A 23,858-nucleotide genomic window follows, 5' to 3' on the forward strand; every position below is an offset into this window, starting at 1 on the left:
CATTGCATTTTTACAAGAAACATATCTGACTGAAAAAGAACATTTGAAATTGAAAAGGGATTGGGTTGGTCATGTTTTCTCTTCTTTTAATTCTAAGGCAAGAGGAGTAGCGATTTTGATTCATAAAAAATTACCTTTAGAGGGGTATGCTGGTAGAGTATTAAGAATGAATTGTAAAATTTTTGCTGAATTGTGGACTTTGTTGAATTGTTATGGCCCTAACCTCACCAAAGCTTTCGACACCGTGAGCAGGAAAGGGCTTTGGCAAATACTAGAGCGCATCGGATGTCCCCCAAAGTTCCTCAACATGATTATCCAACTGCACGAAAACCAACAAGGTCGGGTCAAATACAGCAATGAGCTCTCTGAACCCTTCTCCATTAACAATGGCGTGAAGCAAGGCTGTGTTCTCGCACCAACCCTCTTTTCAATATTCTTCAGCATGATGCTGAACCAAGCCATGAAAGACCCCAACAATGAAGACGCTGTTTACATCCGGTACCGCACGGATGGCAGTCTCTTCAATCTGAGGCGCCTGCAAGCTCACACCAAGACACAAGAGAAACTTGTCCGTGAACTACTCTTTGCAGACGATGCCGCTTTAGTTGCCCATTCAGAGCCAGCTCTTCAGCGCTTGACGTCCTGCTTTGCGGAAACTGCCAAAATGTTTGGCCTGGAAGTCAGCCTGAAGAAAACTGAGGTCCTCCATCAGCCAGCTCCCCACCATGACTACCAGCCCCCCCACATCTCCATCGGGCACACAAAACTCAAAACGGTCAACCAGTTTACCTATCTCGGCTGCACCATTTCATCAGATGCAAGGATCGACAATGAGATAGACAACAGACTCGCCAAGGCAAATAGCGCCTTTGGAAGACTACACAAAAGAGTCTGGAAAAACAACCAACTGAAAAACCTCACAAAGATAAGCGTATACAGAGCCGTTGTCATACCCACACTCCTGTTCGGCTCCGAATCATGGGTCCTCTACCGGCACCACCTACGGCTCCTAGAACGCTTCCACCAGCGTTGTCTCCGCTCCATCCTCAACATCCATTGGAGCGCTTTCATCCCTAACGTCGAAGTACTCGAGATGGCAGAGGTCGACAGCATCGAGTCCACGCTGCTGAAGATCCAGCTGCGCTGGATGGGTCACGTCTCCAGAATGGAGGACCATCACCTTCCCAAGATCGTGTTATATGGCGAGCTCTCCACTGGCCACCGTGACAGAGGTGCACCAAAGAAAAGGTACAAGGACTGCCTAAAGAAATCTCTTGGTGCCTGCCACATTGACCACCGCCAGTGGGCTGATAACGCCTCAAACCGTGCATCTTGGCGCCTCACAGTTTGGCGGGCGGCAACCTCCTTTGAAGAAGACCGCAGAGCCCACCTCACTGACAAAAGGCAAAGGAGGAAAAACCCAACACCCAACCCCAACCAACCAATTTTCCCCTGCAACCGCTGCAACCGTGTCTGCCTGTCCCGCATCGGAGTTGTCAGCCACAAACGAGCCTGCAGCTGACGTGGACTTTTTACCCCCTCCATAAATCTACGTCCGCGAAGCCAAGCCAAAGAAGAGAAAAGAAGAATATAGATGATGAACGGTTTATTTCAGAAGCTTTTTTATTGTTAACTCAAGATCATGAAAATGTTTTAGTTGGTGGTGATTTTAATTGTGTTCTTGACCCTTTATTGGATAGAAGTCCAAAAAGTATAAGGAAATCAAAGATGGCAATACAAATTAATGCGTTAATGAAAGATTTAAATTGGGTGGATATTTGGAGAAATGTTAACCCGACAGAGAAGGATTTTACTTTTTCTTTTTCGAGACATGATTCGTTTTCTAGAATTGATTTATTTTTGGTATCAGTCCATTTACAAGGTAGAGTATTACGAGCTGAATATAAAAGTAGAGTTATATCAGATCATTCATTATTACTTTTTTCTTGTGAAAGTTCGGAGGTAGTGCGTCCGTCGATTAGATGGAGGTTTAATGCAATGTTATTGAAAAAAACAGAGTTTGTTACTTTTAAAGAGCAGATTTCTTTATTTCTGACTGAAAATGTTAATTCTATGGATAGTTATTTTGTAATGTGGGATGCTTTAAAGCTTATTTGAGAGGGCAGATCATTAGTTATTCTACAAAAGTTATGAAACAATATATGGCAGAAAGTTTAGAGTTAGAAAATGAGATTGCTGAGTTAGAGAAGGACTTTCAGAAAGAAGATTTTAAAAATTGCATTGGAGAGATTGAAATTGCGTTATAATACTTTACAAACTTATCAGTTTGAGTACTTAATTAATCGATCATTATAATGAGTTGGGGGTACTTGCTTGGCAATTGAAAGCTGGACAGACGTCTTGGACTATTAATGCTGTTAAGAAGAATTCAATAATAATTTATAAGCCTCAGAAATTAAAGGCCAGTTATATTCATTTTATCAAAAATTATATACTTCTGAGGGGAAACAGGATAATGGTTTTATTGATTCTTACTTATCTAAAGTTACAGGTATTAGATGGAATTGATGTTCAGGAATTGGAATCTCCATTTACAGATTTTGAAATTAAGGAAGCTATTCAGGAAATGCCAAATGGAAAATCCCCAGGGGACAATGGATTTCCTGTGGAATTTTATAAACTTTTTTATGATGATTTTTCTAATGAATTTGGAGAGGTGTTGAATCAAGTTACTGAAGATCAGAAATAACCAGAATCATGTTCTAGTGCTTTAATAACTGTCATTCCAAAAAAAAGATACAGATCCATTAAAAGTGTCTTTGTATAGACCTATCACTTGATATGGATTATAAAAATAAGTATGGATTATAAAATTATAGTGAAAGTATTAGCTAATAGACTTGCTAAATATTTGCCTAAATTGGTACATATTGATCAAACAGGTATTATTAAGAATATAAATGCATCAGACAATACATTTTGATTAATTACTTTGGTCAATGCACATCGAAAGCAACCTAACCATCCTATGGTGGTTGCATTAGATGTAGAAAAAGCCTTTGATAGGGTTGAGTGGGATTTTTTATTTAAGGTGTTAGAGAAATTTAAATTCGGCCCTTTTTTTATTGGTTGGGATAAGGCTTTATATACGAACCCGATTGTTAGGATGGTGACAAATGGACAGATTTCTTTACCATTTAAATTGAATTGTTCAACTCGACAAGGCTGCCCATTGTCGCCAGCCTTATTTGCATTGGTTATTGAACCGTTAGCTCAGGCTATTAGACAAAATGAAGAAATTAGAGGGATGTGGGTTAAGAATGAAGAATATAAAATTAACTTATTTGCAGGTGACATGTTGGTATATTTGATGGAACCGGAACGGTCGTTGAAACAATTGCAAGAGTGTTTGTTGAAATTTGGAGAATTATCAGGATATAAAGTTAATTGGGATAAAAGTTAAATTTTACCAGTTGGAGTGGGAGATTATTCTGAATTTAAAACAATTATAAAATTAAGGTGGACAAGTAAAATTAAATATTTAGGTGTGTTTATGGATACGAATTATCAATCATTATATCAATTAAATTATGTACCTATATTAAGATGGATTAAAGCAGATTTAATAAAGTGGAAAGATCTTCCATTAACTTTGATTGGTCGGGTTAACTGTATTAAAATGAATATTTTTCCTCGAATTCAATACTTATTTCAGTCACTACCTTGTTTACTTTCTAACAGTTTTTTTCAAGATCTGAATAAAGCAGTGAGAGAGTTTTATGGAAAGGTAAATTAGCTCGAATGGCGTTGCATAGACTTATTTGGAAGTATACATTGGATGGATTACAATTACCATATTATCAAAATTATTATGAAGTGGCCCAGTTGAAGTTCATTAGTAGATTGATGGATTTAGATCAACCTCCTAGCTAGGCTAAAGTGGAGATGGCGTTGAAATACATGAATTTATATTTCGTTGGAATTCGAATTTGTTACAGCAATATGATATGCCGATACTGAAACATTTATTAAAGATTTGGCTAAAAAAAAATAGGGTGTTAGGGTCTAAATATAAATTATCTATTTTAACTCATTCCTTTTTCAATGTTTAACAATCACTTAAAGATTTGGGATTCTAAAGGTATAAAGACAATACAAGATTGTTTTGTAGAGGGGCAATTTCTTTCTTTTAATCAATTGAGAGAAAGATTTGATATACCTGTAAATTCTTTGTTTGCATACTATCAACTTAGAACTTTGATAAAAAATAATTATGGTAGAGAGATGATTTTACCAACTTTGTCGAGATTTGAATCTTTGATTTTCTCCATACAAAAAAGGGTTATATTTCAGTTATGTATAATTTGTTACAAGATAGTATGGATAAGCCAGATTGGGAGAAATCTAAACTTAAATGGGAGAGTGATTTAGTAATCATTTTTTCTGAAGAAGATTGGGCGAGTAGGTGTCAAGACAATGTAATTAAATTGACTAATGTGCGATATGGAATGGTTAATTATAATTTTTTACATCAATTATATTTGACCCCAGAAAAGTTTTTTAAAAATATGGATTTAGTAATTCGGATTCTTGTTTTAGATGTGGTTCATGTATTGGAACTTTTTTACATGCTGTATGGAATTGTGTTAAAGTTCAATCATTTTGGCAAGGAATCAAAGTAGTTTTGGAGAAATTATATAATTTTATACTACCGTTAGATCCAATGATTTTTTTGCTGGGAAATTTATATTCATTAAGACGAATGGGATTGGATAAAATTCAAATTGCTTTTGTATGTTTGGTATTATCAGTAGCATGTAAATGTGTTGCTAGTACCTGGAAAGATGATACTGAGATTAATATAGCTCGTTGGCACAATGAATTGAAAGTATATGTTGTTATGGAAAAAAATTACTTATACTTTACATGATAATTATTCTTCTTTTGTTAATAAGTGGTCTCCGTATTTGAAATATATCCATTTAGATATACTTTGAAATGTTAACAGTAAATTTTTTTAAAATATATAATTAAATTAATTTTTTTGCTCCCCTTAAGGGAGCTGGCTGTAAGGGTGGGAGGGGGGGATGGGTATTAATTAAAAATTTTCTTTTACTATTTTTATATTGTATGTTATGTTTCTGTTTTCTTTTAAATAAAGTTTTGAAAAAAAAACCCATCAGCAATCCGAGCTCCAGATCCAAACCCCCAATACAATCAAGAAGCCTTCAGCGCCTGAGGCCCTTCTGAAGTCCCCTCTTGAATCCTGGTTCCCATAAGCCAGTCTCTCGTAACCTGCATCCTGTGTGAGGCCTTCAAACCATCTATAGCCTGTCAGTCCTTCAGCTGCTAAGTCCCTTGCTGGTCCACTGCTTATGGTCACCATCCTGTCAAGTCATCTCATATGATTCTCCTTCTTTTGGGGGTTGGGTGTTTCTGGAGGAGAATAAAGTGGGAGAATACATGGGGGCTTGATGGCCAGTGTGGTCCTGTTTCTGTTTTATGACCACGTGACTCAAAGAGTTCCACTTGTGACAGAGTATTTAGTTATGTTTTTGGGAGATAAATTGGGAAAGGTTTGTTAGTGTAGGTCACATACAAACACTTTAAAACAGATCTTATTTGAAATACTGGAGCTCTGCTAATGCTAGACATATCGGCTCCACAGCTTTTGCAAGCGCTTTGGAGAGTGCCCAAGAGACTAATGGACTGTTGTTTACAAACGGCAATAGATGAAAGATCCTTTTAGAGCCACAGATTGTCTGGAGTTGTTATAAGAGGGCAGGTGGTTTTGTAAACAGGCTTTTTCAGAGAGAGATTGAGATTCTACAGTGTAACAGCCAGAAACAGCAACTAGGACTGGAACAGGACAAGCTGGCAAGTTTATGGAAAGCCCCATTTGGAAGACGGCCTGGTCACCTGGTCAAAGCCCTTGTGGTTCATGCAAGAGGAGAGGACTGGCTGTCTAATATTTTACTTCGTATAAGAGAAATAAAAAGGAACTCCGTGGTGACATGAAAGAAAGGTTATCATCTGGGGAACCCTGAAGGGACAAGTTTCGTAAGCAAGAACCGATGGATGTACATCAGTTGTGGATGTCCTGGAACAACAAATCTCTCTCTGAAAACCTTCCTGGGTGGTAACTATTGATCTTTTAAGCACCAAAGCCTGGTGAACTTTATAGCTGTTAAATTCTGTACACAGTATAAGAATTGCCTGCAACTTACACACACATTACATGCACGTGCGCTTAGAATTAGAAGGGGTTAAGTTAGCTTAAGTAAGTCAATAGTGATAAGTTAAAGTGCGATTCTATTTTCATGTTTAAAGATAATTAAAAGCAACTTTTGTTTAAGTATCCATTTGTCTTGGTGAATATCTATTGCTGCTTGGTTTTTGGAACCTCTGGGCTCATAGCTCCCTGTCAAGGCACCTTGGTGATGATGCAGCATTTAGTAAATGAGATTAACGTTACATAGATAGTAGTCTATGCAGTATTATCTATTCCATTTTTATTCCTTGTGTTTTAGAAAGAACAGTCTACCTTTATTGGAAGAAATTAGTAAAGCTTTGAACATGTTCCACTTCAAAGGATCTCTTTACATGGATTGTTTCCCAACTTTACCAATTCTGTAGTACGAAAAGCAAAAAAAAGTAATCAAAAATGTCTTCAGAAGTTTGTAGTTGAGTGCACTTCACAAAAAAAAACTCAGCAGGCCATACAGCATCTCTTAGAAAGTAAAAAGCAGTCAATGTCGTGGGCATGAGCCCTTCTGAAGAATGCCGAAAATAAGTTAGACGTCTGAATAAAAAGGTGGTGGGAGAAGGAGGAGGAACACAGGCTGCAGGCAAGAGGTGGATACAAGTGGGAGGGTAGAAGCTGAGGTGATGGGGAGGATAGAGGGCTCTGATAGGAGAATAGGAAGAGGGTGGGGAGGAGGAGGAAGGGAGACAGAGGATGAGGTAAAGTCAAAGACCAGATGAAAGGCTCAGGCACGCAACTTCAAATTCTTTTACTTTCCTTGACCTGCTGAGTTTCTCCAGCAGTGCATCAGACTCCAGCATCTGCAGATTTTCTGGTTTACCTCTTTTGTTATGGAATGATTGATTGCTGCGAAGGGTCAGACATTAGCCCAGGTTTACCTCTGATTTATATGTCAAGAGATACACTAAAACAAAAATGCTTCAGTAAGGTAGGTGGCCCATAACTAAAGTGAAGGCATCCAGCACAAGTTGTTCCTTTTCGTTGTTGGGCAGGTTCTCTTTGGATTACATTCCCACTTCAGTCTCTAGAAATGCCCAATGGTCAGTTTAATTTTTTTATATATAATTTTTTAATTTTTCACACTGTGAACCATATCAACCAAAATATGTACAAACGTTTCTCATTAAATTTAAACAGTGGTCTTTTCTCCCCCTTTTTCCACCTTTCCCTCACTCCCCTCAACCCACCCCCCACCAAAACCCATAAATATTCAACATATACAATACAATAAAACCATAAGACAATATTTTCACACAAAGGAAAATAAACAAGAAAAATGCATCATCTATTTATTACACACTGAATCTAGTCATTTTGTCTTATCATTTTCATTCTCATTTTAGTGGATGGAGGTCGTAGGCAAGCTCTCTCTGATATGTTCCATGTATGGTTCCCAAATTTGGTGAAACATTGTGACTTTATTTTTTTAATTATGTTATTTTTTCCAATGGAATACATTTTTTCATTTCCATGCACCATTGCTGTATACTCATGCTCTCTTTCATTTTCCAAGTTGACATTATACATTTTTTTGCTATGGCAAAGGCTATCATAATTAACTTATTTTGCACTTTATCCAATTTGAGGCCTAAATCTCTACTTATATTACTTAAAAGAAATATCTCTGTTTTTTTTGGTATGTTATTTTTTGTTAAAACCCAACACCCAACCCCAACCAACCAATTTTCCCCTGCAACCGTGTCTGCCTGTCCCGCATCGGACTTGTCAGCCACAAACGAGCCTGCAGCTGACGTGGACATTTACCCCTTCCACAAATCTTCGTCCGCGAAGCCAAGCCAAAGAAAAATTTAGTATCTGATTTAATTCTTCCCAAAATGGATTTACTTTCATACATGCCTAAGTTGCATATAATGTTGTTCCCGTTTCCTTCTTACAGCGAAAACATCTATCCGATAATGTTGAATCCAATTTTTTAAAATTTTTGAGGAGCAATATATACCCTGTGTAACCAATTATACTGTGTCATGCATAACCTGGTGTTTATTATATTCTTCATAGTTCCAGAACATAACTTTTCCCATACTTCATTTTTTATCTTTATGTTTAGATCCTTTTCCCACTTCTGCTTAGGTTTATAGTTTATTTCATTTCCTTATCTTGCAGCTTATTGTACATGTTGGTTATAAATCTTTTGATTACCATTGTGTCTGTAATCACGTATTCAAAGCTGCTTCCTTCAGGTAATCTCAAGCTTTTTCCTAATTTATCCTTTAAGTAAGCTTTCAATTGATGTATGCAAACATTGTACCATGAGTTATTTCATATTTGTACTTCAACTGTTCAAATGTTAATAAATTATTTCCCAAAAAACAGTTTTCTATTCTTTTGATTCATTTTCTCTCCCATTCTCTGAAGGAAAGGTTATCTATTGTAAAAGGGATTAGCGGATTTTGCATCAATAGTAATTTTGGCATTTGATAATTTGTTTTTTTTCCTTTCTAAGTGGATCTTCTTCCATGTATTAAGTAAATGATGCAGTACTGGTGAGTTTTTATATTGCACCAGCTTTTCATATCACTTATAAAGTATATGTTCCGGTAACTTTTCCCCTATTTTATCTAGTTCTATCTTAGTCCAGTCTGGTTTTTCCCTTGTCTGGTAAAAATCTGATAAATACCTTAATTGTGTGGGTCTATAATAATTTCTAAAATTTGGTAACTGTAAACCACCTTGATTATACCTCTCTGCTAATTTATCTAACACTACCCTTGGATTCCTCCCTTTCCACAAGAATTTCCTTATTATTCTCTTCAGTTCCTTAAAGAATTTTTCTGTTAAGGGAATTAGTAATGTTTGAAATAAGTATTGTATCCTTGGGAACACGTTCATTTTAATGCAGTTTACCCTCCCTATCAACATTAGCGGTAATTATTTCCAATGTTCTAAGTCTTCCTGCAATTACTTTATTAATGGCCGATAATTTAGTTTCTACAAATAGCTTAAGTTATTATCTAACCTGATCCCTAGGTATCGGATTGCTTGTGCTTGCCATTTAAATGGTGATTCTTTTTTAAATTCTGTACAGTCTGCGCTACTCATTGGCATCACTTCACTTTTATTTGTGTTGATCTTGTACCCCGATATTTCTCCATATTCCTTCAATTTCTTATGTAATTCTTTTACTGATACCTCTGGTTCTGTTAGGTATACTATGATGTCATCTGCAAATAAGCTGATTTTATACTCCTTCTCCTTTATTTTTATCCCTTTTATTTTATTTTCTATTCTTATCAGTTCTGCCAAAGGTTCTATTGCTAAGGCAAACAATGAGGGGGATAATGGACATCCCTGTCTAGTTGACCTACTTAATTTAAAGTGACTCAATACATATCCATTTACTGTTACCTTCACCAACGGTCCATTATACAATTCTTTAATCCAATTTATATATTTTTCTGGTAGATTGAACTTCTGTAATAATTTAAATAAGTAATTCCACTCTACTCTGTCAAAGGCTTTTTTGGCATCTAGAGCAACAGCCACTGTTGGTTTCTTATTTCCTTGAACTGCATGGATTAGATTAATAAGTTTGCAGACATTGTCAGCTGTTCGTCTTTTCTTAATAAATCCAGTTTGATCTTGTTTTACTATTTTAGGTACACAATCAGCCAATCTGTTTGCTAATAATTTTGCTATTATCTTATAATCTGAGTAAAGTAGAGATATTCGTCTATATGATGCTGGTGTTAATGGATCCTTCCCCATCTTTGGTATTACTGTAATTATTGCTGTCTTACATGAATCTGACAAGTTTTGTGTTTCTTCTATCTGGTTCATTACTTCCAGGAGAGGAGGAATTAATAACTTTTTAAATGTTTTATAAAATTCTATTGGAAATCCATCCTCTCCTGGTGTTTTATTGTTCGGCAGCTTTTTTAATATATCCTGTACTTCCTCTATTTCAAATGGTTTTATTAGTTTGTTTTGTTCCTCTTCTTGCAATTTCATCAGTTAAATTTTAGCTAAAAATTCCTCTGTTTTATCATCTTTCCCTTTGTTCTCAATTTGATAAAATTGTTCATAAAATTCCTTAAAATTTTCTTTAATTTCTGTTGGGTTATATGTAATTTGTTTGCCCTTTTTCCTTGATGCCAGTATCGTTCTTTTAGCTTGTTCTGTTTTGTTGCCAGGCAACTGTTTTTTTCTCACAGTTCATAATGCTTTTGCTCTGTTTTCATTATGTTATTCTCCACCTTGAATGTTTGAAATATTTCGTATTTAATTTTTTTGTCTGCCAATTCTCTCCTTTTCATTATATCATCCCTTTTCACTAATTCCTTTTCTGTACTTACTATCTCCCTTTCCAACTGCTCTATTTCCCTATTGTAATCCTCTTTCATCTTAGTCACATAACTTATTATCCGCCCTCTAATGAAGGCTTTCATTGCATCCCATAATATAAATTTGTCTTTCACTGATCCTGTGTTTATTTCAAAATATGTTTTAATTTGGCGTTCAATAAACTCCCAAAATTCCTGTCTTTTTTTTTTTTTTTAATTTTTTATTTTTCACACCATAAATCACAATAGCCATGATATACACTTTTTCTTTTCCACACATTTACAGTGACTTTTTCTCCCTCCCCCCTCCCTCCTCCCAAGCCACCCCCCCATCCCCCCCCCCTCTCATCCATTTTAGTTATACAATCTAGGTTGCATTAATTCAGTTAGACAATGTTGTCATTCAACAAAAATACACCAGAAATTCTACTGAGTCCATTCTTTTCTTTTCTTCTCCTTCCATCAACTTAGGTAATGTTTGTTCCCGGTAGGTTTTCGCTATTGTATTTAATGTAAGGCTCCCATACTTGTTCGAATATTTCAATATTATTTCTTAAACTATATGTTATCTTTTCTAATGGAATACATTTATTCATTTCTATATACCATTGTTGTATTTTCAAATTATCTTCCAATTTCCAGGTTGACATAATACATTTTTTTGCTACAGCTAGGGCTATCTTAACAAATCTTTTTTGTGCATCCTCCAAGTCAATTCCAAATTCTTTATTTTTTATGTTACTTAGGAGAAAGATCTCTGGATTCTTTGGTATATTGTTTTCTGTTATTTTATTTAATATCTGATTGAGATCATCCCAAAATTTTTCTACTCTCTCACATGTCCAGATTGCATGAATTGTTGTTCCCATTTCTTTTTTACATCGAAAACATCTATCAGATACTGTTGGGTCCCATTTATTTAACTTTTGCGGTGTAATGTATAGTCTGTGTAACCAATTATATTGTATCATACGCAGCCTCGTATTTATTGTATTTCTCATCGTTCCAGAGCATAACTTCTCCCATGTTTCCTTTTTTATCTTTATATTTAAATCTTGTTCCCATTTTTGTTTAGTTTTACCATTTGTTTCCTCATTTTCCTTTTCTTGCAGTTTAATATACATATTTTTTATAAATCTTTTGATTAACATTGTATCTGTAATCACATATTCAAGGTTACTTCCCTCTGGTAAACTCAAGTTGCTTCCTAATTTATCTTTCAAGTAGGATCTCAGTTGGTAATATGCCAGCGCTGTATCTCCCGTTATATTGTACTTATCTCTCATTTGTTCAAAGGATAAGAATCTACCTCCTGAAAAACAATTTTCTATTCTTTTAATCCCTTTTTTTTCCCATTTTCTAAAGGCAAGGTTGTCTATTGTAAAAGGGAGTAGCTTATTTTGCGTCAATATTAGTTTTGGTATTTGGTAATTTATTTTATTTCTTTCTACATGAATCTTCTTCCATATATTGAGGAGATGGTGTAATACTGGAGAAGTTCTATGTTGTACCAATTTTTCGTCCCATTTATATAATATGTGTTCAGGTATCTTTTCCCCTATTTTATCTAATTCTAGTCTCGTCCAGTCTGGTTTTTCCCTTGTTTGATAAAAATCTGATAGGTACCTTAATTGTGCGGCTCTATAATAATTTTTGAAGTTTGGCAATTGTAAGCCTCCTTGTTTACACCATTCTGTTAATTTGTCTAGTGCTATCCTCGGTTTCCCCCCTCTCCATAAAAATCTCCTTATTATTTTCTTTAACTCTTTGAAGAATTTTTCTGTCAGTTGTATTGGCAATGCCTGAAATAAGTATAGTATCCTTGGAAAAATGTTCATTTTAATACAGTTTATCCTTCCTATCAGTGTTAGTGGTAGCTCTTTCCAATGCTCTAAATCGTCCTGTAATTTTTTCATTAGTGGATTGTAATTGAGTTTATATAATTGGCCTAGATTTTTGTTTATTTGCACACCTAGGTATCTTATTGCCTGCGTTTGCCATCTGAATGGGGATTCCTCCTTAAATTTTGAGAAATCCGCGTTATTCATAGGCATTGCTTCACTTTTATTTATGTTTATCTTGTATCCCGACACTTCTCCATATTCCTTCAATTTCTTATATAGTTCTTTTATTGATAGTTCTGGTTCTGTTAAGTACACTATCACATCATCCGCAAACAGACTGATTTTATATTCCCTGTCTTTTATTTTTATTCCTTTTATAATATTATCTCTTCTTATCGATTCTGCTAGTGGTTCTATAGCTAGCGCAAACAATAATGGTGATAGTGGGCATCCCTGCCGCGTTGACCTGCTTAAGTTAAATTGCTTTGATACATGTCCATTTACTGTCACTTTCGCTAACGGTCCCTTATATAATGCTTTAATCCAATTAATATACTTCTCCGGTAAACTGAATTTTTGCAATACTTTGAACAAGTAATTCCATTCTACTCTGTCGAAGGCCTTCTCTGCGTCTAAAGCAACTGCTACTGCCGGTGCTTTATTTCCTTCTACTGCATGAATTAAGTTAATAAATTTACAAATATTGTCTGTTGTGCGTCTTTTTTTGATAAATCCAGTTTGGTCTAAATTTACCATTTTCGGTACCTGTTCTGCTAATCTGTTTGCTAATAGTTTAGCTATTATCTTATAATCTGTGTTTAGCAGAGATATTGGTCTATATGACGCTGGTGAGAGTGGATCTTTCCCTTGTTTTAGTATCACTGTAATTATTGCTGTTTTACATGAATCTGGTAAGTTTTGTGTCTCATCAATCTGGTTGATACATCCAGGAGGGGCGGTATTATTAGGTCTTTAAATGTTTTGTAGAATTCTATTGGGAGTCCATCCTCTCCTGGTGTCTTATTATTTGGTAAATTTTTTATTATCTCTTGTATTTCTACTGTTCCAAATGGTTCTGTTAATTTATTTTGTTCCTCTATTTGTAGTTTTGGTAGTTCAATTTTAGTCAAAAATTCATCTATTTTCCCTTCTTTCCCTTCGTTTTCGGTTCGGTATAATTGTTCATAGAATTCTCTGAAGTTTTCCTTAATTTCTTTTGGATTATATGTAATTTGTTTGTCTTTTTTCCTTGTTGCCAATACCATTTTCTTAGTTTGCTCTGTCTTAAGCTGCCATGCTAGGATTTTGTGTGTTTTTTCCCCTAGTTCATAATATTTCTGTTTTGTCTTCATTATATTCTTCTCCACCTTATATGTTTGTAATGTTTCATATTTTATTTTTTTATCCGCCAATTCTCTTCTTTTGGTTGTATCTTCCTTTATTGCTAATTTTTTTTCTATGTTTATTATTTCCCTTTCCAACTGCTCTGTTTCCTGATTATAGTCCTTCTTCATCTTGGTTGCATAACTTATTATTTGCCCTCTAATGAATGCTTTCATTGCGTCCCATAGTATAAACTTATCTTCCACTGATTCCGTATTTACTTCAAAGTACATTTTTAATTGTTTTTCAATAAATTCTCTAAAATCCTGTCTTTTAAGTAGCATGGGGTTTAATCTCCATCTATACATTCTTGGAGGGATGTCTTCTAGCTCTATTGCCAATAACAGGGGTGAGTGGTCCGATAATAGTCTAGCTTTATATTCCGTTTTCCTAACTCTCCCTTGTATGTGGGCTGATAACAGGAATAGGTCTATCCTTGAGTATGTTTTATGTCTAGTCGAGTAGTATGAGTATTCCTTTTCTTTTGGGTTTTGTTTCCTCCATATGTCCACAAGTTTCATTTCTTGCATTGATTTAATTATAAATTTGGTTACTTTGTTCTTCCTGTTAATTTTTTTCCCCGTTTTATCCATATTTGGATCCAAATTCAGATTGAAATCCCCTCCTATTAGTATGTTCCCTTGCGTATTAGCTACCTTCAAAAAGATATCTTGCATAAACTTTTGATCTTCTTCGTTAGGTGAATATATATTAAGTAGATTCCAAAGCTCTGAATATATCTGACATTTTATCATAACATATCTCCCTGCTGGATCTATTATTTCCTCTTCTATTTTAAATGGCACATTTTTGCTAATTAATATAGCCACTCCTCTTGCTTTTGAATTATACGATGCTGCTGTTACATGTCCTACCCAATCTCTCTTTAATTTCTTGTGCTCCAATTCAGTTAAATGTGTTTCTTGGACAAATGCTATATCTATTTTTTCCTTTTTCAGTAAATTTAGTAGTTTCTTCCTTTTAATTTGGTTATGTATTCCATTAATATTTAGAGTCATATAGTTCAGCGTAGCCATTTTATATTTTGTTTATCTTCTCTTTCCGTTTTTCCATCATTACCTTTCCTCCTTTTCCATTTCTGTTTTCTTATTTTCAACTCTTTACCAGACAACATTCCTACAACATCCAACATTTTCCTTATTCTCCTATTTCTATCTTCTTTATCCCCAATCTCCCCTTCCCCTCCTGAGTTGCCCTTTATCCCTTGTCGGACAACCACATCTCCCCTCTCCATTTGGATTTGCGAATCCACTCGCAAGCGTCAACTGATTTTGCAGTGACCGCTCTTTTCCCCCACCCAGCCCCCCCCAGAAAAGATTTCGTTTTTTATATGTCACAAAGGTCACTCTTTTAGTTCCCTCCTTATTCTCTCTATTCCATTACCTTCCCTTATTAATTCTTGTCTATACTCTCTATGTTTTCCTCTAATTACAGATACTTTCACATATGCCCATTGTCTCTATTCACTCTTATACCTCTTTACCCGCATACATATCAATCGTGGTCATTTTTACCCTCCTTACCCGTCTTCATCCCTCAGTCTATTTTTGTCTTTACCCACATACATATCAATCGTGATAATTTTTGCTCTCATTACCCGTCTTCATCCCTCAGTCTATTTTTGTAATTGTTCTGCAAATTTTCGTGCTTCTTCTGGATCCGAGAATAGTCTGTTTTGTTGTCCTGGAATAAATATTTTCAATACCGCAGGATGCTTCAGTGTAAATTTATATCCTTTCTTCCATAAAATCGCTTTTGCTGCATTGAACTCTTTTCTCTTCTTTAGGAGTTCAAAGCTTATATCTGGATAAATGAAGATTTTTTGCCCTTTATACTCCAGTGGTTTGTTGCCCTCTCTTACTTTTTCCATTGTCTTCTCCAGTACCTTTTCTCTTGTAGTATATCTTAGGAATTTTACTACAATAGATCTTGGTTTTTGTTGTGGTTGTGGTTTAGGGGCCAATGCTCTATGTGCCCTTTCTATTTCCATTTCTTGCTGTAGTTCTGGACATCCTAGGGCCTTAGGGATCCATTCTTTTATAAACTCCCTCATATTCTTGCCTTCTACATCTTCCTTAAGGCCCACTATCTTTATGTTATTTCTTCTGTTATAATTTTCCATTATATCTATTTTTTGGGCTAGTAATTCTTGTGTCTCTTTAGTTTTTTTATTAGATTCCTCCAATTTCTTTTTTAAGTCTTCTACCTCCATTTCTGCTGCTACTGCCCGTTCTTCCATCTTGTCCATTTTTTTCCCCATTTCTGTTAAGGTCATATCCATTTTATTTATTTTCTTTTCTGTGTTGTTTATTCTTCTTCTTAAATCATTGAATTCCTGTGTTTGCCATTCTTTAAATGACTCCATGTATCCTCTAACAAGAGCAAGTACCTCCTTTACCTTGCCTTTCTTTTCTTCTTCTATTTCCCTGTACTCTTCCTCTTCCTCTTCTTCTTCCTCTAGGTTGACCATCTGTTGTTTCTTTGCTGCCCTTTCCTCCTCTTCTTTCTTGTTTCCATTGTCTTCTGTGGTCTCTTCTTGCTGCAGGTGTTCTGCAGCTGTCGTTGCCGGCTGTGGAGATCGACTCCCCAGCTGGTCCCCCCTCCCGTCGGTGTGTTTTTTTTCATGCGCATCGCGCATGCGCGAGGAGTCGCGCATGCGCGGTTGCGCACTTTTACTCGGCTCTGTGAGCCATTGTTGTAGTTCTCTTTCTACCGACCTGAGGTAGTGGGGTCTTCTCTCCACAGCGGGCCTCTTCGGACAGGTAAGGCCTTCACCTTTTTCCTCCGTTGTCTTCTCTTCCTCTCTTCTTTCCGTTGATTTTGATTTTTCTCCTTTTGTCTCCATCTTCTTTCCACCTTTATACTCACTTTTCTTTAACTTGTATTTCTGTGCCTTTGTATTTTCTCTTGTTTTTCCCGACTTTTCTGGAGAGGGCTGGAGTTCACCGTCCGGCCACTACTCCATCACGTGACTCCCCCTTGAATAATATCCCAAAATTCCTGTCTTTTAAGTAGAATGGAATTTAACCTCCATCTATATCAGGGGTGTCAAACTCAAATTCACGGAGGGCCAAAATTAAAAACTTGGACTAAGTCGAGGGCCGAACTAAATATTTATTGAAAATTTTCAACAACATCTGCATGTTTTCTCTTCTTTCAACATATGTAATGTTAAACTTTTTCTTATTAAAATAAATGTTTAATAATAGTTTTGGATAAACTCTTTCCAGAAGCATTAACAAATGAGAAATAAAATATTCAATAAATAATATTTATCTATAGAGGATTTGTCAAATGTTGCTAGTGTGCTGTCGAATAGTAAAATCTGAGGGCTATTGAGAATGTGGGAGAATAACAATCAAATGGGTGACTGATTGTGGGCATGAACTCTAGCAGGGTTATTTGCCATGCCCTTTTTCCATTGGTACAGATATCCTTTGATTTACACACTTTTCAAGTTTTATGCCTAATGAGCTTGTATCCAGGTGCAGGACCATTTTTAACCAGGAATATATTTATCACTGTGACATGAAACTATTGGAAGATCGTTTTATCCTGAGATTAAAGTTCATAATACTTACTCAGGCCTGTGTGTGGGAGGGCGGGGTTTGCGGGCGATCGGGTTGGACAACGACAGTGCGGGGGCATCGGCTCTCGCTGCAGGGCGGCATCTCGGCGGATCAGCGGCCCCATCACCGTGAGTCGGCCTGCGGCAGGGAGGGGGAGTGGGCAACGGTCCTGGCGAGGTCAGGCCCCCCGAGTTTCTGCCGGACCCCCCTTGACCTGCTGAGTTTCTCCCGGACCCCCCTTGACCTGCTGAGTTCCTACCGGACCCCTCTTGACCTGCTGAGTTTCTCCCGGACCCCCTCCCCTTGACCTTCTGAGTTTCTCCCGGACCCCTCCCCCTTGACCTGCTGAGTTTCTCTCGGACCCCCCTTTGACCTGCTGAGTTTCTCCCGGATCCCCCTTTGACCTGCTGAGTTTCTCCCGGACCCCCTTTGACCTGCTGAGTTTCTCCCTTCTGGTGTTTTTACGAGAACCACAGACTTTCGCTCATACATTGATGAGGGGGATCAAGGGCCAAACATTGTCAGGTACCTCTCTGCTGGATAAAGGATACAGTTTAACCCGCTGAGTTTCTCCAGTGTTGGGTTTTCACGAGGTAGAGTCAAAGGGCCGAAGGGCCTGTTTCTGATCTGTAATGTTCTACGGACCCTGCTCTTCTTTCCGTGCCGGTGTCCCAGGACCTTTCCAGGGCAGTCTCCGCGCTCAGGACTGCGCTGGGATCCCGGTCAGCGGTGGAGGAGCAGGTGAGCGCGGCTAATCCCGATCCAGCTCACGCCACTCCCGAGATTGGCAGGGGGTTCCACCCTACCTGCCCGACCAGCCTCGCTCTCCACGTGTACTTTGGGCACCCGCCGCTGATCCGGTGGGAAGGCGCAGGGTGGCCAGCGCCCCCATCGCCCGGCGGGGAGCCCCAATCTTCCCTCCGGCGTCCCGACTCCATCTGCAGCTCCAAGAAACGCTGTGCCACTGGGGTTCCGGGCGCTGGGAAGGCTTCCCCTGACACCGGCCAGGCCGCGCTGCGGTGGGGGGGTGGGTGGGGGGACACGACAGCGTGCTTATAAAACCACCCACCACTACTTTTCAAGGACCAGGATTTTTCTCTCTCTCTCTCACCCTGGGACACAGCGGTTACTGTGCATGCGCTATACTGGCGCTGCGGCCAGCAGGCCACCTCTAATACATTTTTGATATGATCTTGCGGTCCAAATATAATTATATCGTGGGCCAGAGTTTGACATGTGTGATCTATATGCTCTTGGTGGGATGTCCTCCAGTTCTATTGCTAATAATAGGGGTGAATGATCTGATAGTCGTCTAGCTTTATACTCAGTTTTCCTAACTCTCCTTTGACTATGGGCTGACAACAAAAACAGGTCAATCCTTGAGTAAGTTTTCTGTCTATTCAAATATGAAAATTCCTTCTCTCTTGGGTGTTGCCTCCTCCATATATCCATAAGTTTCATTTCCTGCATTGATTTAACCATAAATTTGGCTACTTTATTCTTTTTACTTGTCTTTTATCCAGTTTTATCCAACATTGGGTCCAAATTAAGGTTAAAATCCCCTCCTATCAATATATTTCCTTGTGTGTCTGCAATCTTCAAAAAAATATCCTGCATAAACTTTTGATCCTCCTCATCAGGTGCGTATATATTGAATATATAATTCTGAGTATATCTGACACTTTATCGTTGCATACCTCCCTGCGGAATCTATAATTTCCTCCTCTATTTTGATTTGGACATTTTTGTTAACTAGTATGGTTACACCTCTAGCTTTTGAATTATAGGATGCTGCCATTACGTGTCCTACCCAGTCTCTCTTTAGATGCATTTCCTGCACAAATGCTACATCTATTTTTTCCTTCTTCAATAAATTTAGTAACCTCTTCCTTTTAATTTGGTTATGTATTCCATTAATGTTTATAGTCATATAGTTCAACATGGCCATCTTATATCTTGCACACCCCTCTTTGCCACCTCCATCCCCCTTTTCCCCATTTTCATCTTAGTTTTCTCTTATTACACTTAATGTACGACAACACATTTAAGACATGAAGTATCCCCGCAGTTCCCACTTCCACTAATACCTTAACCCCAAAAGTTCCCCCCCTCTCTGAGTTGCCCCAGACCTCTTGCCAGGCAACCACAACTCCCCTTTTCATTTGGATTGTGATTTTGTTCGCAGCGTCAACTGATTTTGCAGTGACGGTTATTCCCCCTCTACCCAGCCCTCTCCAGAAAACACTTTTTTTTAAAACACATAACAAAGCTCTCTCTCTTCTTTTTTTCCCCCTTACTCCCTTCCTTCCCTTCTCTTTTCACTCTTTAGTTCTTTACATATACATTATTTTTAAATCTTTATATATACTTTATCGCCGTTCTTCATTCTTGTTACATTTCTTCATCTCTTCTCCTGTCCTGCAAACGTTCTGCGAATTCTTGCGCTTTCTCCGGATCTGAGAACAGTCTGTTTTGCTCCCTGGGTATAAATATTTTAAGCACGGCTGGATGTCTTAATATGAATTTGTAACCTTTTTTCCATAAAGTTAATTTCACTGTATTAAATTCTTTCCTCCTCTTTAAGAGTTCAAAACTTTTGTCTGGGTAAAAAAATACTTTTTGACCTTTGTATTCCAATGGTTTATTATCTTTCTAATTTTATTCCTTGCCCGTTCCAGTATGCTTTCTCTTGTTGTGTATCTCAAAAATTTTACTAAGATGGATCTTGGTTTTTGATGTGTCTGTGGTTTCGGAGCTACTGCTCTGTGTGCCCTTTCTATTTCCATTTCTTCCTGCATTTCTGTCGTTCGCAGGACCTTCGGGATCCATCCTTTTATAAGTTCCTTCATGTCTGTGCCTTCTTCACCCTCCTTCAGGCCCACTATTTTTATGTTGTTTCACCTACTATAATTTTCCAACATATCAATTTTCTGAGATAACAACTCTTGTTTCTCTTTAATTTTTTGGTCACTTTCTTCCAATTTTTCTCTTGTCATTTACTTCCATTTCTACAGCTGTTTCCCGCTCTTCCACATTCTCTACTCCTTTCCCTATTTTTGTCATGACCAGTTCTAACCTTTGCATTTTATCTTCTGTTCTTTTCATTTTCCTTTTAATTGTATTAAACTCTAATAATAACCATTCTTTTAGTAATCTCATTTGTTCTTCAAAAAAGACTTTATATTCTGTTCATCAGTTTTACCTTTTATTTCTCTTTGTCTATCAGTTTTACCTTCTATTTCTCTGTGAAGATCTTGGTCTTCTTCTTCCTCTTCTTCTGTGTCTGTATCTGTGTTTGTGTCTTCTTTTTCTCTTCTTTGTGTCTGTGTCTCTTCTGTTTTTCCTGATGAGCTGCTTGTATTTCTTTGTTGGGCCTCTTCTTGATGGGCCTCTTGTTGCTCGTCCTCCCCAACTGGGCTGCTCATCTGCTGTGCTTCCTGACGTTAGTCTTTATGTCGGTCTTCCCTCCGTCTGTTTCATCGCTCCTTCTTCTGCTGTCTTCCTTGTCCTCCAGCTGAGAGCTCTGGTGTCAGGCATCCCTCAGCTGCTCGCTCTGTGACAGCCCGCTCCTCTGCTGAGCCCCCCTCCCGCCGGTGTCCTCTTTTTCCTTTGATTGCACACTAAGCATGCGCAACTCCTCGCGCATACGCAGTTGTGCACTTTTGTTTGGCTCCGAGAGCCCATTTTGTAGTGCACCGGCTGGTGGGTCGTGACTTTGTAGGGCAGGCACAGCGTCCTGTTCCTTCATGCAGGTAAGGCCTTTTCTTCTCTGGCGACTTTTTAACTTTTTTTCCAGTTGTTCTTACTTTCTCCTTCTTGGAAGTGATCTTCTTTCTCTTCTCTGTATCTTTATCTTCTATTTCTTATATTCTATTTTTGTTATGCTTTGCTTTTTCCTAACTTTTTTCCTATTTTCCTGGAGAGGGCTGGTTTTCCCGACCGGCCACTACTCCATCACATGACTCCTTCTTAATTTTTTTTGTTGCAGAAACTCTTCAATTGTTACATGGTCATACTCTTGTGATTCCCCTCTCATTCTCAAACAGTGCCACACTCACCTTTTTTAGCTCAATAATCTCATCATACATGTCCTCTTTCTCTTTGTAGTCTGGGGTCCCAGGGATATAACCTGCAGCATGAAAGAGAGAGAAAATAATGAAGGAAAAATAAATCAAAGAGAAGTGAAAGGAAATGAGAGAAAATGCAGAAGAGCTGAAAATGGGAATGAGAAAGAGAGGAAAGTGAAAATGGGAGAGAGAAAATAAAGTGAAGCTGAACAAAACTTAATTGAAAGAGTTAACAAACAGAAATTAAAAGTTAATACTGAAATGAGTTAAAGAGATACTCAAACACTGTAAGGAAGAATAAACAAAGAATTGCTGGAGCCAGTCAGAGTGTAGCAGGAGAGAGTACTTGGCCATCCAATGAACTGTTTGAGAATTAGATTGGATGGATGCACATCAAATGATTCAGCAAGATGAGAATCATACACTACAATCCAAGTTAGCCTGTGGCTATCTATGTTGTTTCTCTCTCTATGAGGACTCACTGGAAAAAGGAGAACAACAGCATGAAAAAAAGCTTTGCAGAACATCTAGTTGAAGCGAAAGGTGACCAGGAAGGATAGTTTTTACTATTTGTATTAAAAGTGAAGGGAAATAGCTTCACGCAGAAAGCTCACCATTACTGGCTGACCGTGAGTGCTTTGGTTTTTTCATTCCCAAGGCCTCTTTCAAATACTCTGGTGTACTTGTGTAGTCTGAGCTCCGACTACATCGGGAGTCACATTCAGATCGCAGTGACTGGGGCACAGCTGTAGGAACAATGGGAAAATGGTGATGATTAATCCTGGTCCATGTGGTCACTTCACTCAACCCTGAAGTCTTGGAACTGGCTGGCAACATGGGCACGAGATGAGATTTCCCACTATGAGCAAAAATAAACCACAGAATGTATTTCTGGTAATGACAGGATCGGGCTCAGTTGCTGAACTTCACATGATTGAATCAGTAACTGACATTTTCTGTGAATGCTTTCAAGTAAGAAGTAGTCATGTAGCAAAAGTACGAGAAGAGCATTCTTCCAAACATCCAAACTACACTGAGAGATGAGTGAGATGATGAGGACACTGGCAAGAAAAACAGTCCAGATGAAATTAAGGTTGTCCCGACTGTATTCAAACATTAATGGATGGATAACTGGTGGACTTTTAGACAGGATCAGAACAAATCCGACAACACAACAGAAATTCTGGTTCCTGCACTTGTTCAATGACCCAAAAGTATTTAGTAATCACTGACAAAATTGCAGGTGATCTTTGTTGGTGAAGGAGGAAGAGTTATAATACAGTATCTTTCTCTTAAAATTCCTGAATCAACAAGTGAACGATGATTAGAGGTAGCATTGATTTGTTAAAGGCAAATTGAGTCAGTAACAAAAGGAGTTTTTTTGGATAATATATCATGGAGTATTGATGATTAGAAATGTGGTTCATGTGTACATATGGACTTCCAAAAAGTATTTGATAAGTGAAACATAACAATTGCACACAGCAGCACAAGGACAGTTTCTTCCCCACCGCCATCAGGTTCCTGAATAAGACACTGCCTTACTTTTCATGCACAATTTTTGTTATTTTTTTATTTATAGTAATGTTGTAAGATGATTATAATCTGAATGTTTTCACTATTTCATGACTTGTTCATGACAATATATTCTGATTCGGAACAGTAATTGGAATAAAAGGGACAGCATCGACAGTAACAGGAAATAATGGAAAGCAGTTTTCTTTTTGAACTGGAGGCAAGTATATAATGAGGTTTCCCAGGATCTATTCCACAGCTCGTGAACCACATGTAGCTCTTTGACGTGTAATGTGAGGCTCATGGAAATATATTGGATGGAGGAGATACCAGCACTCCCAAAGTCACCGTGACACTCCAAATACCTGCAACTAGACCAGGGGGTTCCAGGACTTTCACAACCTGGGCTGTGTGACAAAGAGAGGGAAGAGGGTGTAGACACTGGAGGATCGGCCCCTGCAGTGGAGCAGAGTGAGCGTGCCGGAGTTGCGTTCTCCTCACTTGGGCTGAGCCACATCACAGAAGAGTGCCACCAACATGGGGTGTTCAGTAGGAAGGTCAGGCAAAGCTGAGGGTCCTCTGCAGGGAGCAGCCATAGAAGTTGAGAAGCCAGGGCAGGCCAGGAGAGTTCAGATCACACATGGCCTGACCCAGAGGCAATCCAGTCTGTCCAGATACTCTGTTGGGGGTGGGGCGGGGGGGGGGAAAGAAAGATGACAGAGATGGGGAAGAAAGGCTGGAGGGGGTCCAGGAGGACCTCATCCAGGCACCGTGCCAGGATAGAGCTAGAGCTGACAGCAGTAGTGAAGGTCCTGAAAGTGGCCACAGGCAAGCCCTGTCCCCACCAGATGGAGAGTCAGCACCAGGCAGTACAGAGGTTGGACCGCTACATACCCTAGAATCCACTCCCAGCAGACACAACATCCCCCCCC

The 23,858-nt window shown here is 38.1% G+C and overlaps 1 protein-coding gene across 5 annotated transcripts in view; it reads right to left on the minus strand.

Moving 5' to 3' along the window:
* Positions 1–23,858, minus strand: part of iqce (IQ motif containing E) — a 123,440-nt gene that overhangs the window by 89,844 nt on the left and 9,738 nt on the right. For 4 of the 5 annotated variants that reach the window (XM_069928287.1, XM_069928284.1, XM_069928285.1 and 1 more), the window contains exons 5-6: positions 22,026–22,157; positions 21,403–21,473 (exon numbers count right to left, since the gene is read on the minus strand). In XM_069928287.1, the coding sequence (XP_069784388.1) occupies positions 21,403–21,473; positions 22,026–22,157 (203 nt within the window). The remainder of the gene's footprint in view (positions 1–21,402; positions 21,474–22,025; positions 22,158–23,858) is intronic. The other variant, XM_069928288.1, reaches the window with a different exon arrangement.

The sequence above is a fragment of the Narcine bancroftii genome, chromosome 3 (genome assembly GCF_036971445.1).
Source record: "Narcine bancroftii isolate sNarBan1 chromosome 3, sNarBan1.hap1, whole genome shotgun sequence".
Classification (NCBI taxonomy): domain Eukaryota; kingdom Metazoa; phylum Chordata; class Chondrichthyes; order Torpediniformes; family Narcinidae; genus Narcine; species Narcine bancroftii.